A 14341-nucleotide genomic window follows, 5' to 3' on the forward strand; every position below is an offset into this window, starting at 1 on the left:
ATATATGTATATACTGCGTTAATGAATCCTGTCCGATGCTACAATGTGACCGCTCGAGATACCTATGAAGTGGATGCTGAGACTGCCTGCGATTCTCCTGAACCATGGGGTGATGTGTTTGCTCCTAAATGAAAACCTTGCAACGGCATGATCTCGAGACCAGCAACGGCATAGCGAAGCGCACGCTCCCAGGCCTCTTCGACACGATACCCACCAGCCCGCATGATGCCTTCCCTGTCGCGGCGTACCGCCTCGCTCGCTGGATCATCATAGCTGTCTCGCAGGACAAACATGTCTTCGTATGCGTACCAGTCGTCCTGTAGCGGCACGTGCGGTTCATCCGGAATGACGGCACTTTGTGCGAATCGTGGACGGAGCGCCTTCGAGCTGCTCTGTGCGCCATTGCTTGACCGCGCGGTCGCGCGGCGGAGCGCGCCCGCTCGCGACTTCGCAATGAGCTTCACTGCATCTTTGTCGCTTGTCTGCAATTGATCAATGATCTCGCGGCGTTCCTTCTCGCGTTCCTCGCGTTCCTCTTCCTCAGCGCGACGAAGCTCGAGAGCGCGCTGTTCGCGCTCCTGTCGCTCGGCATCTTCATGCTCTTTCAGGTAACGACTATATTGTTCTTCGCGTTGGATGTTCAACTCAATCAAAGCGGCATTCTCGCGTCGGTATGCGGCGATTCGAGCTTCGGTTTCCGGTATATCAATGTCGTTGATCAAGTTGAAGGCTGAATTAAATCAACACAGCCAATCTGAGCTATGCTCAATTCTATAAACAAGGTTTACTCACTAATATCCTCGACTTCCTCGAGATAATCGTTGTACGAGCGAAGGTCAGGGAAGTCCTCCTTGCGCTTGTTGAATCTACAGAATCATCAGGATAACGCGGATCTAGTTAATAGCTATACATACTCCTTCGCTATTCGTCTTCTCACTGCAACCTCCTTCTCGACTCCAAGATCTTCGAAAGTCTGAGGAGTGAAGGCTAGTTTCCGCAATATCTTATTGCATATTGGACAAGGTGCAGGTCCCAGCGTGAATAGCCGGTCAATGCATGACTCGCACCTATCCAGTTTATCATGAGACGTCAGGGATTAACTGTTTGGTACATCTGATCACGTACATCTTGTGGTAGCATGCGCTTACCAAGAGACGCAACTTCGGATTCAAGTATCGGTCGGATTTGCATACTGGGCAAATGTCGTCCATAGACTTCGCGGGGTTACATGTGTGGACCAGTGGATTGCATGTATCAAGCTCACAAAGTATTCAGATGTCCGTCCAGACGGATCTTTCACGCCACCTCCGAATATGGTCGTCGAGGTGCTCTGCACTTGCGGTGTGCTAATGCGAGTACTGCTGCTACTCGAGGCACCTCCTTTGCGAATGACTGTGCCGCGCAGCAAGCCCCCAGAAGCTGTGCGTGACATTTTGCAAGGCAGGAGGAATAGGTGAGACCAGCACGGAGCTCAGCAGTTAGTTTCGAGTATTCGGCAGATGGTGGCTGAAGGAAGCTGTCAGTGAAGCGCCGGGGAATCCTGGTGACATAAATTGCTCGCGTAAGCAAGCCCTACCTCTGTAACGCGACGAAGGTTCTTGGTAAGACACGTCCTGCGCAGGAATCAGTATTACGCTCCTGCTCTATAAAGCGATGTCTGTGGATCAAACTATACTGGTCTGCTTTGACAGGCATAACGCTGCCCACCCTGGCAGCACTTATAAGCTCCCGGCTCCTTCTCGTCTTGATAACCGCTGTCTCAGCCATTATTCTCTATAAATTCCCAGTCCCTCGTGTCTTCTCGGCACTCTCAATCAGGTCCATGGCGAGCGTGAACGGATCAAACTCTAGTCTTCCTAAAGCTCAGGCAGAATGGCGGAAGGCTCTTGAGGAATTACCGTCAACTCCAGACAACATCCCTGCGTTCTTCTTTGCACATGGCTCTCCTATGCTCGCGTTCCCAGAGGCGGATGTACAAAAGGGTCCTGTAATGCAACATATGGGTCCGAAAGGTCCCCTCGCGATGTTTCTCAAGGACTTCGGTCCTGTGCTTCTCAGGAAGTACAAACCAAGGGGCATTGTTGTGTTCAGTGCTCACTGGGAGACCGCACCAGAGCGCGTCGGTGCGTTGGTAACTCACGTCTCTTATCCTTGTTCTGATAGTCTCTCAGTCACCGACTATGGTGACAAGAATCCCCTCTTGATGGATTACTATGGTTTCCAGCCTGCGCTGTATCAGCTGAAGTTCGATTCCCGTGGAGACTCGTCGCTCGCTCAGCGAGTGGTGCAACTGTACAAAGAGGTCAGGCAATAACATGTCCATTCTTGGTACAATACAGGGTGTTATTGACACCGGCTGATACTAGGCCGGTCAACTTGCTCGCACGACGCCGACTTCAGAACCCAGGGGAGAAGATGGCAGAGGTTTCTCCGGACCCGGCTTAGACCATGGCGTCTTTGTCCCATTCAGGTTGATGTTCGGGGAAGAATTCCGCGATGTCCCCATTGTGCAAGTATCTATTGACGGAAGCTTAAGTCCTGAGAAAAACTGGGCTGTGGGCACGGTGGTTGAACAACTCAGGTCAGTGGCGTTGTTCGTCCATCAGGGTGACCAACTGTTTGATTGTTATTTGGTCATCTTGAAGACGCGATGGCATCCTCGTCTTGTCTGGAGGTTTGGTGGTACACAACTTACGTGACTTTTCGTCATTCGCGGAAGAAACCGCCCCTGCTCAGGTGAAAGACTTTGACAAGGCGATTCATGACGCGATACTCGTACCGGATGTATGTGATATGCTCTACCGCCCTGTCAGCTCCGCTGACTAGCCATGACTATACTAGGCAGCAGCTAGGAAAGAAGCTATGGTCAAGTTAATTCAGCACCCAGGCTTCCGAGCGGCACATCCCCGCGCGGACCATTTCGTGCCGCTTTACGTGGCCGCTGGTGCAGGCGGTGAGGGGAATGTGAAGGTCCTTTCGGCCGTCTACGGCGTCCCGACATTCGCATTTGGGCTTTAGTGTGCGGTGTTGGCATGGCCGCTTGTACATCGATTATGATAGGAAGGCAATGCAGAGTAGTGTGAGAGATGCCGCTCAGAGACGGAACTATCCTTGCGGAGGCTGAGAGCCTGGCGATGCTGTGTAGGGCTGTCTTGTGTGGAGCAGCGCGCGTACGGCAGAAGAACAGACGGCAAACATAAGTTGAGACTCAGCCATCTGTGACGACATGGAGACTGTTCGCGACGCGCACACTCACGTCGGACGCGTCTCACGTGCTCCGTGGTTGCCACGCGGAGACAATCTTTCGTTGACCGCTTCCGCTTGTGGAAGGAGCTGAGCAAAGGCAGCGACCAGCATCGTTCGCTTCTCGCGCTCGCTTTACCTGTAGTTTACTGACCGTCACCTTGCCTTGCGCAGGGCGCACATTCAGGCAGATCTACATCTCATCCAGGTGTACCCAGGCGTCGCCTGCACCAAGTTTCGGGTTTGCCGCGCACTTCCATCACCCGCGATCTGCAAGAGTCACAGCCCTCGGATCCCGCTGAGTGTTGAGTTGGTAGAGTCCGCTGATATCCCCGCCCAAAATCCCTCAAATACCTGTCAGACTGTCCGATGTATTAAGTGAACCTTTACCTTCGTCATTCCCATAATCATTGCCAAGGTGAGCATAGTTACCGTACTGGTCGGGGATCGTCCGCAACTGACAGGTCCTCAGAAAAGCCGCCCGAACTCCAGGCGAGCAGGCGTTTGTTAGACCTACCCAATTAATAGACACAAAGACATGGAGCGTCCCGCAGTCCCTGTCTTCCGCTCGACGTCCCTGCCTAGTACTACACCGCGGGCTAAGTCGGCTCCGCTGAATCTAGTCCTGCCAGACCGTGATTCACCGTTCGTAGCGGGTAGAGGGCCGATTACACCGCCAATCTCCCCGGGCAATAGCGAAGAGGGTGACCCAGTCGTCATCATTGATTCAGAGCCTCGCTACAGTCGCGACAGCGATTCCCGTTTCGCGAGCGGAGACCGTCACTCAGGCCCTTATTTAGGCATCGACCGCGACGAGAGCACAACAGAGGAGCCCATGGACGTAGACGCAAGACCAGCTGAAAGCTCCCCCAAGCCGCCCCTGAGGCATCTTGAGGACGAGGAATGTCACCTTGAACGGGGGACCCTTAACCTTACCGATTTTGAAGTTAAGGGCACTCTAGGTAGTTTCCCTCGTGTGTTTGGGGAGACCTACATAATCTTACGATGATGTTCTTATCAGGGACAGGGACATTTAGTCGTGTGCTTCTCGTGCGCCTTCGCGGCTCATCGAGTCCCAACGCCCAAAACTGCTTCGCACTCAAGGTCTTGCGTAAAACCGAGATCGTGCGCCTGCGACAGGTCGAACACGTAAACGCGGAGCGGTATATTTTATCCCGCGTCCGACATCCATTTATTGTCGACCTCTATGCCACATTCCAGGACAGTCTCAACATCTACATGTTGTTGTCCTACGTCCCCGGTGGAGAATTGTTCACACACCTGCGGAGAGCGCGTCGTTTCACGCCAGATGTCACGCGATTCTACTTGGCGACCATCGTCCTTGCCCTCAAATTTTTGCATTCTTACAACATTATCTACCGAGACCTGAAGCCTGAAAATCTCTTACTCGACTCGCGTGGCTATCTGCGGCTCACAGACTTCGGTTTCGCTAAAATTGTTGATGACCGTACCTGGACTCTCTGCGGAACTCCCGAATACCTCGCACCTGAAATTATACAGTCAGACGGCCACGGCAAGGCCGCCGACTGGTGGGCCTGCGGTATTCTCTGTTATGAAATGGTGGTCGGGTACCCGCCATTCTTCGACGAGACCGCGTACGGGATCTATGAAAAGATTTTGAAGGGCAAGATTCACTGGCCGCGAGAAATGGATAGGCTGACCAAGGACATCATCAAAGCCTTCCTACATCCGGACCGTAGCAAGCGTCTTGGTAATCTCACCCGTGGCCCTCAAGATGTGCTAGACCAACCGTGGTTCCGCGGCGTCGATTGGGACGCATTGGAGCGGCGAGAGATTAGGGTACGTCTTCGCGATCTCGCTACCGTCGCGCCGATGAGCTCACGCACGTTCAGGCCCCTATTATCCCGCATGTCAACTCCCTTGACGACACACGCCACTTCTCGCACCTTCCCTTGCCCCCACCCGAAGAGATTCCCGGTCTCATAAAGGAAGAACAGCCGCCGGCCCTTCAGCAACGATTTGACCCTATTGCGTATCAGTTTATGGAGTTCTAATCGGACGAGTCCCTGTCACTCTCTTCGTATCGCGCCGACAACCGGGATGTGCTCGAAGCCATTCTCATGAGCAGCGTGCCGACACCATCCTTTCTGTGCTTGGATCACCGTCTGGTTGTCAGGCAAGTGCAATGCCCCCGTTTCGTTCGTTTCTTGTTCCAAAGCATCCTTTATGTTCTTGATTGCGAATTGTCCTCCATATACGGAACACCTGAGTTATTGAAGGTTCAGCATACTCGGACCCATCTACTGTATCGACCCCATTAACATACCCCATCTGTATCATTTGGCCTTTTCGTTGACTCCTGTAGTTCTTGCCCCTTTGCACTCTCGTCTGCTCTAGTATGCTTGCATAGCTAATGGTCTGTTTGTGTATATCTCTTTACGCTCGTGTCGTCTCGTGCCATCCAGTCTCCGGTGATAATATGTATGTCATCCCCGCTTTATAGTATGCTTGATGCAGCTATCGGCCTGCTGTGAGCGTATAAGATTCTGGCAGTGTAGTGAATTGCCACCAATACCAAACAAGCGCAAACATCATTCTTGCACTTGATTGATCGACGGTGTCCATTGCTGGATCAATCTTCACGCATACCATGGCTCGCCGACGAAAAAACCGCACACACCTTAAAGGGGGCACTGCTTCTAGTCCTGGCACAGCGGAGGGCGTCCCTAAGTCTTTTGTGATCAAGCATGGCCAGGTTGGCTCCTCACTCACCCAGCTGGTACGCGATGTGCGCAAGGTCATGGAGCCTAACACGGCTAGCCGACTGAGGGTCAGTAGCCTTCATTCATATGTCACGCACATCTTCTGCATGTGAGGACCGACACTGAACTCATGTTGCAAGTGAAGGAACGTACGCGGAACAAGCTCAAGGATTTCTTCACCATGGCTCCTGCCCTCGGCGTTACGCACCTTCTCGCCTTCACGCTTACGGACGTTGCGCCGTCTCTGCGGATCGTGCGACTCTCAGCTGGCCCGACTCTCAGCTTCCGAATAGAGAGGTACAGCCTTATCAAGGATGTCCTCAATACCTCTCGGCGAGCCAGAAGTATAGGGAGCGTGGAGTACCTGAGCCCTCCTCTGGTTTGTCTACTGTCTCGTCTCTTTTGAGTCTCACCTAGACCTCACATTTTTGTAGCTCGTGCTGGCCTCTTTCCCTCAGCCTTCCCCCACAACGCCTCCCCACCTCACGCTCCTTATGAAAACCTTCCAGACGCTCTTCCCGCCCCTCTCACCCCAGACGCTTTCCCTCTCCTCCGCCCGCCGCATTGTCCTCATCTCCTACAACCCCGACAAAAGCACCGTCGACTTCCGGCATTACCTCATCACCGTAAAGCCGTATGGCGTGTCCAAACGCGTGCGGCGCGTGCTGGAGGGCGCCTCCACAAAAGCCTCGTCCTCCTCCAAGGCATATCTCGATCTTGGAGACGAGAAGGACGTCGCAGACTTCTTCCTGCGGAAGAAGGGCGAGCCCGGTCCGGCGGGCAGTGACGGGTATGAATCTGCCGCCTCGGACGCCTCGAGCGTTGCGGGCGACGACGCGGACGCGGTGTCGTTGGCGGACGACTATGTGGGGAGGAATAACAAAAAGGGCCAGAAGCGGGCGGTCAGACTGGACGAGATTGGCCCGAGGATGGAGCTGAAGCTCATCAAAATTACTGAAGGCCTGCCTGGTAAGGAGGGCGGTGTCATCTACCACGAATTCGGTACGTGTGCATCCTATACACCGGTCTCTGTGCCCACTAACGGGAATATTATACAGTCAAAAAGACAAGGGCGGAAGCTAATGCGCAGAAGGCAGAGCATGAAGCGAAGGAGAAATTGAGGCGACAGCGAAGGGAGGAACAGGAGCGTAACATTCAGCGGAAGAAGGAATTGGCTGGAGAGGGAGACGCAGACGAAGAGAGCGGCGGGGAGGGAGAGGACGCAGAGGCAAAAGATGATGTCCAGGCGTCAGGTGACGAGCGAGTGTATGAGGACGAGGGCGTCTGGGACGATGAGGAGGAAGTTAGCGGCGGGGAGGACGACATTCACAGCGAAGGAAGCGACGAGGAGAGCAGCGATGAAGAGATCCAGAAGCCGCCACCCAAAAAGCGGAAAGGTAAAGCCGCACGGTAGCACCCATGTTTCGCGTCTAGTACATGCTAGTGGATTCGGTCTATTCTGCTAAATTAGTGTGAGCGGAGGGGCGATTATAGACATATGAGGGTACGATCGGGATAGAAGAACAAATCACTAAGTGCTCGATTGAGCATGTCCGCTGGGTGGTGCGGGGCTGCCCCGTAGCTTTCCTGTCCACCGCTCCCAGAACCGTTCCACACGCATCCGGACGCCATCCCAGTTGTCGAGCGCAGGTCTCGCATCGAGGTAGAACGAAAGGTTGTTGGGCGAACCGGCGTTGTGCCCGGTGTAAAAATCGATAACGTAGCGAATGCGCGTCCCGCAACGGTCAACGACCCAATCATGCCGGTCGAACGGTGGTGAATAGCTGGACGGACAGTGTACGATCTAAGTGCACGCGAGGGGCTCGATCCTTGGAATCACCCACCCGAGCAAAGTCCGCCACCGAGCGCGCGGCGTCAAGTCTTTTGGCCTGCCCTTGAAGCTGACCAGCTTCACGCCGCCACACTTGTCTCCTCCCTGCTGCGTCTCCCACTTCATGACCTCCGCCCACGCGCGCTCGTTGACGGCGTTATGGATCGGGACGACGACTTGCATGTCTGACGCCTGTGGGTTGTGCTTTTTGCGCGCCATCGCTGCGTAGAACTGTGCTTGGGAGGGGTACACCCAGTTCCCGCCATCGACGCGGGGTATGGACGACACCTCGCGGTCCAAAGGGAGGACGGAGGGCGCCCCGTTTGGATGTGAAGGTGGATGCGATGAGGAATGGGTGCTCGCTGCATCAGAGGAGGAAGAGAAGAAGCTAAACCACGATGAGCGGGCCTTGTGGTCGACAGGGCATTTGTCGGGCGAGGCAGAGAGAGAGGAGTGGTCGACGGGGCATTTCTCTGAGCTGGAGGACATGATCGTCACAGTGCGGCGGCTCTGACGCCGGGGCGGGCGGGTGTGTGCGCTTGGAAATCTCTCCCCCGCCATTGGCTGGTGCCTTCATTGTCGTGCGCGTCCGCTCGGCTGGTCAACCAAATGCACCTCTACGACTTTGTATCCTACAGCATGACTTGGCAAATAGACTCAATGTGATTAGAACGGTAAATAACCCCGGCCTCGTGCCACTCCGCACCGGTATGAGAACATATTTTTCTGAACCTGTCCCATGCATGAGCGACGCTTCGGGAAACAAGCCTTGTCTCTCAAGCTCAGCCAGGGTAGCTTCCGTGCTTGCTGCACACGTTATTTGCTTCCCACAACCCTTGCTAGGTGAGATATACGATATCGGACGCGAAGAGAAGCCCGGGTCTCGCGGTGCTTACTGTGCCTTACTGGGCAATTGGCAGACCGCTCATGTCGGCAAAGTGTGACCTGCGAGCAGTCGGGATGTTTCCAATCCGATCAATGAGTTTTGGCTCCTGGGCCAGTCAAAAGGACTCCCTCAGGTCATGGGTTGAGACGTCTAACTGAAGCGCATGATTTCTCCGGTTAAGGGTCTTCCCATTGCGAGCCGGCAGACCGAGTGCTATTATACTAATAGCTGACGCTCTCAGACAAGGGGCCAGCAGTCATCCGGTGAACAACTCATCGTGTTCTCTTCCTAAGACTTGTGTTAGCGTTCACCCAGCATGCCTTCCTCACCGCCAGTAATCAGCACGCCTCTGACAAAGTTGCTGGGCATCAATCACCCGGTGCTTCTCGCAGGTCAGTTTCGTGCTCGGTAACACCTAGCTACGCTATGTCATCCTCACACGCTCGACCACCAGGCATGAATGTGGCGGCAGGTGCCAACTTAGCGGCAGCGGTGACCAATGCTGGTATATCTGTCCACACATGCCCGTGTCCCAGAGTTCATGCGTGCATTTGTTCATTTTCAAGGTGGAATGGGTGTCATTGGGGGCGTGGGGTACAGCCCCAAGATACTGGAGGAGACAATCAGTGAATTGAAAAGCCACTTGGAGAATAAGGACGCACCGTTTGGCGTCGACCTGCTCATTCCGCAAGTAGGAGGTAATGCGCGCAAGACTAATGTATGTCAATTCTACTATTTCGTAACTGATTACCAAACCGTACGTCGTCTAGTATGACTACACGAAGGGTCAACTTCCCGAGCTCGTGGACATCATAATCAAGAGCAAAGCCAAGCTCTTCGTGTGCGCTATTGGTGTGCCTCCAAAGGAAGTTGTCGACAAGCTCCATGCCGCCGGCATTCTTGTCATGAAGTAAGCAATCCTGCATTCCAAAGGACGTACTGCTTACATCGTTGCATGTGTCTTCAGCATGGTTGGCCATCCTAAGGCGAGTATTTCGAATTTTGACGCCGTTGATAAATACCCTTTTGCTCACGAGAGAAAATAGCATGTGCCGAGGGCATTGGCGCAAGGTAATTTATTCGACGATATGCCCGGAAGCCTCTGCTCACTAGCCTATCTCTAGGAGTGGATATCATCTGCGCGCAGGGAGGCGAGGGGGGCGGACACACCGGAGATGTTCCGTTTTCTATCCTCATCCCTGCATGCGTCGACCTCTGTCGGAACGCAAAGAGTCCACTCACCGGAGAACCCGTTACTGTCGTTGCAGCGGGTGGTATTGCCGACGGGCGGGGGCTCGCAGCGGCTCTCTCGTGCGTAACTTCAGCAGTAGACTCACTCATTGACTTATGCTGACATCGGAGGCTAGGTACGGTGCTTCTGGCGTGTGGGTGGGAACCCGTTTTGTTGCCAGTGAAGAGGCCAGCGCTCCAAAGAAGCACAAGGAGCTGGTGCTGTCTGCCTCATACGACGATGTGGCCCGTACCCTGATTTACTCAGGTCGACCGCTCAGCGTACGGAAGACGCCATACGTCGCCGATTGGTATGTGCCTGTAACCTCGTCGCCCATGCTTGATGTGAACATTATCTGTACTCAGGGAGAACCGGAGACAGGCTGAAATCACAGAATTATGTTCGCAAGGGAAGATCCCTCATGACGTCGAGCTCGAGAAAGACCCAAAGAAATTTATACAAGGTCAAGCATGTAAGTGCCGTGTTCGTTCCATCTGGGTTGGATCATAACGTCGTCTCAGGGCTCATGGGGAAGGTCGCTGGGTCAATTCATGTGGGTGCTAACAGATATTTAGCTTTGGGAGATATCTGTTACTCACTCATGTTTCATGCGCAGGACATCAAACCCGCAAAAGCGATGTGAGTGATAAACTCGGCCCGTGCTGAGTGAAGCACTGATCCTACAAATCCAGCGTGGATGAACTGGTGTTCACCGCGGCAGCAAGCCTCCGCGATGCCAATTCTTCACTGATTTCGAAGTCGAAGTTGTAGGGCTTAGCAAGGTTGGCCTTGTTGGAGGTGGCAGGCTCCTACACCAGATGCTAGGACTTACTCACGGCGTTGGGAGCGTGTCATAATGATGGTTTATTCATGTTGGCTTGGATCGCGATTCATGATCGATCAGGCGGTACAACCCTGAGATCTATCTCCCGATCGCTAGCTGTGGGGCTGAGCCTCTGAGGGGACCTGCTGATACTTCATCTGCAAACTCGACGATGCCTACGCGGGTCTCGCATAGCCCGCGTAGGTCCCATAGGCATATTGCCAGCCCCCCATCTACAGGAGTCCTGTGTAGCGCGGCAGTCCTACAGGAGGACCCTGTAGCCCGGTAGTCACATAGACATATTGGGCTCTGTAGGCACGCGTAGACACAGATGGATCCCGATTGCCGTCATTACATCACGCAGCCTGGATCTAGTTTCATGCTTGGTAATATCATATTATTGCCAGACATACTGAGTTGAACCAGAAATATGAATCAAATTGTGTGTATTTTCGTTGCGATAAGGTACATCGGGACTACGGTACATCAGGACTACGGTACATCAGGACTACGGTACATTAGGATTACGACTATGGAGTCTAGCAGCGCACATTCGTGGTGCTCGCAAAGTCGTTGTCGGAAAAGTCGTCATACTTTGGGATTGGTGGCAGCTCGTTCTTGAGCGAGGCCTGTGGTCTGTAGCATAGGAGGTAAGATGATGGTGTCGAAAGGAGACTCGGACACTCACCTAACTGTCTGCAGTAGTCCGGCCTCATCGATGCAGGGGGAGGTGCAGAGGAAAGTGTGCATAACACACTCGAGAGCTAAAGGTGTGGGGAGCCCTTGGCATTAGCCAGAGTGGGACACGGAGCAAGGAGAAGCCGCCAGGAGGGCGGGACACCTGCTGCGCGGTTCGCTCACGAGCGGGCATGGCACGCAGTTAGACGCAAGCATGGGGGGTAAATCTACGCGGGTATGCTATGTCAATACAAATGAGACCACCGAGCTAGTGTGGCGCCAGGCGACGAGAGACAAAATTGGCGTACCCAAGCAAGCGCAGAGCCGGGAAAGGGAAGGAAAGGGAAAGGAGGAGAGACAAGATACAAACGAGGGTGGGCAGGGCACGATCGAAAACCTAGGATACGTGAGCAAGGAAGGAGGTGTCGTGGATGCTGCGCGACGCAAGGATGATGTGGGAGGAGACGAAAGAGCGAGACGCCTGAAGCGAGGAAAATTGCTCGCTCAGCCAGACGCTGGGGCCGGCCTCTCCTGGCTACACGAGGGATCAACTGGCCCCGGGCACTAACTCCCGTTGCATGTCTATTTGAGCTGGTGAACGTTGCGCCGAGTAGCTGGCCCATTAGTGCAGCGAGTGAGGGGTGCTTCAGGTAGCACAGTCCACATACCGGACTTCGCAGCTCGACAGGTTTTGTTCTCTACTCCACATCATAATATGATCTCTTTCCATTCGAGAACACACATTGCACTGCGCAAAGATGGATAAGCAGCCAAATCACACGGGGGATTGTTCTGCCTATCTAACCCATCACATTGATGGCTACAGAGGCTCGCAGAGGTACACCCGTCCTACAGATGTCTCGCATAGGATGGATCTCCTATGCGAGACAGCTATAGATGGCGCGTCCTACCCAAGGCTACCGTAGAACCGCCGTTCTACCAGGGGGAATGCAGCTTTGCAGATGTTATACTTACTGCAGCTGACCGGCAGTCCGGGTGCAAAATGTCTTTACTCCTCGCATTCTATCACAGGCGCATGCGAAGCGCATCACGGATATCATGACTTTTTGAGGTGTTATGACTTCGGCTGATGAGGTCGTCGCCGGGCCGTCTCTATATATCATCTTTGCGTACAGTTGTTGTGACTGGAGCCGCCACCAGCCATGCCGTCGTCCCCGCCAGTATTCACTACGCCCTTGACGCAGTTGTTCGGGATTAACCATCCCGTCATGCTTGCCGGTGAGCATCGAGCTCTAAGTAGCTCGGCAACAAGTTTGTATTAAGCAATCTACGCGCGACGCCTATGAACAGGCATGAACGTAGCCGCTGGACCGAAGCTTGCGGCCGCAGTCACCAACGCTGGTATGCATCTCCATAATGAATGCAGTGTAGGCTCTCTGAATGGCTCCCGTGGCGCGTAGGTGGCATCGGTGTGATAGGCGGGATACATTATGCGCCAAAGATGCTTCAGAATGCTATTGATGAGCTCAAGAGCCAGCTGGAGGACACGAATGCCCCTTTCGGTATTGACCTCGCGCTGCCACAGATTGGCGGTAACGCACGGAAGACTAATGTGCGTCCAGGGTGTCAGTCGTAGCGAATCAGAGAAGGAGGCTTATACATCATCTCTAGTATGACTACACGCACGGGAAACTTCCAGAACTGACTGATGTCATCATCAAGAGTAAAGCCTCGTTGTTTGTAAGTGCTATAGGTGTGCCCCCGAAGGACATGGTGGACAAGCTGCATGCCGCAGGCATTGTTATCATGAAGTGAGTACTAGATCGAACCAGCGCCTCAGTGACAGGATCGCTCAGAATGGTATATTGTTGCTAGCATGGTGGGACATCCCAAGGTATGCTAGTGCAATATATGTTACAAGAACAGTGTAGTCAAGGAGACGCACAGCATGTTGCCAAAGCTTTAGCTCAAGGTATCAAACATGCATTCTTTTGCGCTTATGAGAGGCTGACATCTTGGCAGGCGCGGACATGATATGTGCACAAGGCGGGGAAGGCGGAGGGCACACCGGGGATACGCCGTTCTCGATCCTAATCCCGGCATGCGTAGACATCTGCAAGAACGCCATCAGTCCCCTCACAGGCAAGCCCGTGATCGTAATCGCCGCAGGCGGGATCGCAGACGGGCGAGGGCTTGCGGCCGCACTTTCGTGAGTGCCCGCACACAATTGTGGTCCAGCGATGATATTGATATGTGCGCCAAACAGCTATGGTGCTTCTGGCGTATGGGTCGGCACACGCTTCGTCGCAAGCGAAGAAGCGGGCGCACCGCCTCTCCACAAGCAACTCGTCGTGTCCGCTGGGCACGATGACGTTGTCCGCACGCTCATCTACTCTGGCCGGCCCATGAGCGTGCGGAAGACGCCCTATGTCGCTAGTTGGTACGCCGCCGTCGACCGGAATAATCCGCGCACCGGATGCTGAGCACCCATTATTCAGGGATCCGCGGCGGCAGGAGATTGAGCAGCTGACTTCGGAGGGCAAAATACCGCATGATGTGGAGGTGGAGAAACATCCTGAGAAATCGATGGAAGGACGAGCTTGTGAATCACTTATCCTCCGTCTGCTCATGATACGTGCTGACAATACCTTAGGGTTGATGGGCAAGGTTGCTGGGTCAATCAAGGTGAGCACCCATGTTAGTAATGCGTTGTAGGGTTCATGAAAAGTTCGGCTCAGGACGTTAAGCCCGCTAAGGAGATGTGAGTACCCCAACGGACCTGCATAAGACCCACACTCATGCATAACATGTGATAGTGTCAATGAGCTCGTCACGACTGCTGCAACGAGTCTGCAGCGAGCAGATTCTCTGATCATAACCAAGCCAAAGCTATAAAGCCAACCATGCTTGATTCTTCAGATACACCATTGTAACTGTAGTGATA

At 53.8% G+C, this 14341-nt stretch overlaps 8 protein-coding genes across 8 annotated transcripts; 6 read left to right on the plus strand and 2 right to left on the minus strand.

Annotated features, from left to right (window-relative positions):
* Nucleotides 1–62: 62 nt before the first annotated feature.
* POSPLADRAFT_1044563 (hypothetical protein) lies at nucleotides 63–1432 on the minus strand (the record flags this gene model as incomplete). The annotated part of the gene is made up of 5 exons (XM_024478560.1): nucleotides 63–730; nucleotides 793–866; nucleotides 915–973; nucleotides 1126–1192; nucleotides 1239–1432. 5 exons carry the CDS (start codon nucleotides 1430–1432, stop codon nucleotides 63–65), a joined length of 1062 nt encoding a protein of 353 aa, XP_024341944.1.
* A 390-nt stretch (nucleotides 1433–1822) lies between these two features.
* Nucleotides 1823–3018, plus strand: POSPLADRAFT_1044564 (hypothetical protein; the record flags this gene model as incomplete). Its single annotated transcript, XM_024478561.1, has 6 exons — nucleotides 1823–1850; nucleotides 1872–2123; nucleotides 2172–2302; nucleotides 2367–2581; nucleotides 2646–2784; nucleotides 2842–3018. 6 exons carry the CDS (start codon nucleotides 1823–1825, stop codon nucleotides 3016–3018), a joined length of 942 nt encoding a protein of 313 aa, XP_024341945.1.
* Nucleotides 3019–3781: 763 nt separating this feature from the next.
* Nucleotides 3782–5279, plus strand: POSPLADRAFT_1135750 (hypothetical protein; the record flags this gene model as incomplete). Its single annotated transcript, XM_024484605.1, has 4 exons — nucleotides 3782–3986; nucleotides 4032–4208; nucleotides 4265–5064; nucleotides 5118–5279. The coding sequence occupies 4 exons, from the start codon at nucleotides 3782–3784 to the stop codon at nucleotides 5277–5279; spliced, it is 1344 nt and encodes a 447-aa protein (XP_024341946.1).
* Nucleotides 5280–5875: 596 nt separating this feature from the next.
* Nucleotides 5876–7401, plus strand: POSPLADRAFT_1053926 (hypothetical protein; the record flags this gene model as incomplete). The annotated part of the gene is made up of 4 exons (XM_024480464.1): nucleotides 5876–6055; nucleotides 6133–6366; nucleotides 6422–6989; nucleotides 7046–7401. 4 exons carry the CDS (start codon nucleotides 5876–5878, stop codon nucleotides 7399–7401), a joined length of 1338 nt encoding a protein of 445 aa, XP_024341947.1.
* Nucleotides 7402–7518: 117 nt separating this feature from the next.
* On the minus strand, nucleotides 7519–8307 carry POSPLADRAFT_1044567 (hypothetical protein; the record flags this gene model as incomplete). The annotated part of the gene is made up of 2 exons (XM_024478562.1): nucleotides 7519–7771; nucleotides 7832–8307. The coding sequence occupies 2 exons, from the start codon at nucleotides 8305–8307 to the stop codon at nucleotides 7519–7521; spliced, it is 729 nt and encodes a 242-aa protein (XP_024341948.1).
* Nucleotides 8308–9008: 701 nt separating this feature from the next.
* On the plus strand, nucleotides 9009–10823 carry POSPLADRAFT_1073378 (hypothetical protein). The gene is made up of 12 exons (XM_024482602.1): nucleotides 9009–9096; nucleotides 9159–9209; nucleotides 9271–9422; nucleotides 9475–9614; nucleotides 9672–9690; nucleotides 9751–9775; nucleotides 9829–10015; nucleotides 10072–10245; nucleotides 10301–10407; nucleotides 10457–10488; nucleotides 10552–10574; nucleotides 10628–10823. The coding sequence occupies exons 1-12, from the start codon at nucleotides 9021–9023 to the stop codon at nucleotides 10704–10706; spliced, it is 1065 nt and encodes a 354-aa protein (XP_024341949.1). The 5' UTR covers nucleotides 9009–9020; the 3' UTR covers nucleotides 10707–10823.
* A 593-nt stretch (nucleotides 10824–11416) lies between these two features.
* POSPLADRAFT_1135814 (hypothetical protein) lies at nucleotides 11417–12004 on the plus strand (the record flags this gene model as incomplete). The annotated part of the gene is made up of 2 exons (XM_024484614.1): nucleotides 11417–11528; nucleotides 11556–12004. The coding sequence occupies 2 exons, from the start codon at nucleotides 11417–11419 to the stop codon at nucleotides 12002–12004; spliced, it is 561 nt and encodes a 186-aa protein (XP_024341950.1).
* A 595-nt stretch (nucleotides 12005–12599) lies between these two features.
* POSPLADRAFT_1134741 (hypothetical protein) lies at nucleotides 12600–14292 on the plus strand (the record flags this gene model as incomplete). Its single annotated transcript, XM_024484513.1, has 12 exons — nucleotides 12600–12675; nucleotides 12748–12798; nucleotides 12858–13009; nucleotides 13069–13208; nucleotides 13273–13291; nucleotides 13345–13369; nucleotides 13420–13606; nucleotides 13664–13837; nucleotides 13896–13999; nucleotides 14051–14082; nucleotides 14136–14158; nucleotides 14214–14292. 12 exons carry the CDS (start codon nucleotides 12600–12602, stop codon nucleotides 14290–14292), a joined length of 1062 nt encoding a protein of 353 aa, XP_024341951.1.
* Nucleotides 14293–14341: the final 49 nt, after the last annotated feature.

This window comes from Postia placenta (assembly GCF_002117355.1).
Source record: "Postia placenta MAD-698-R-SB12 unplaced genomic scaffold POSPLAscaffold_3, whole genome shotgun sequence".
NCBI classification, from domain to species: Eukaryota; Fungi; Basidiomycota; class Agaricomycetes; order Polyporales; family Adustoporiaceae; genus Rhodonia; species Rhodonia placenta.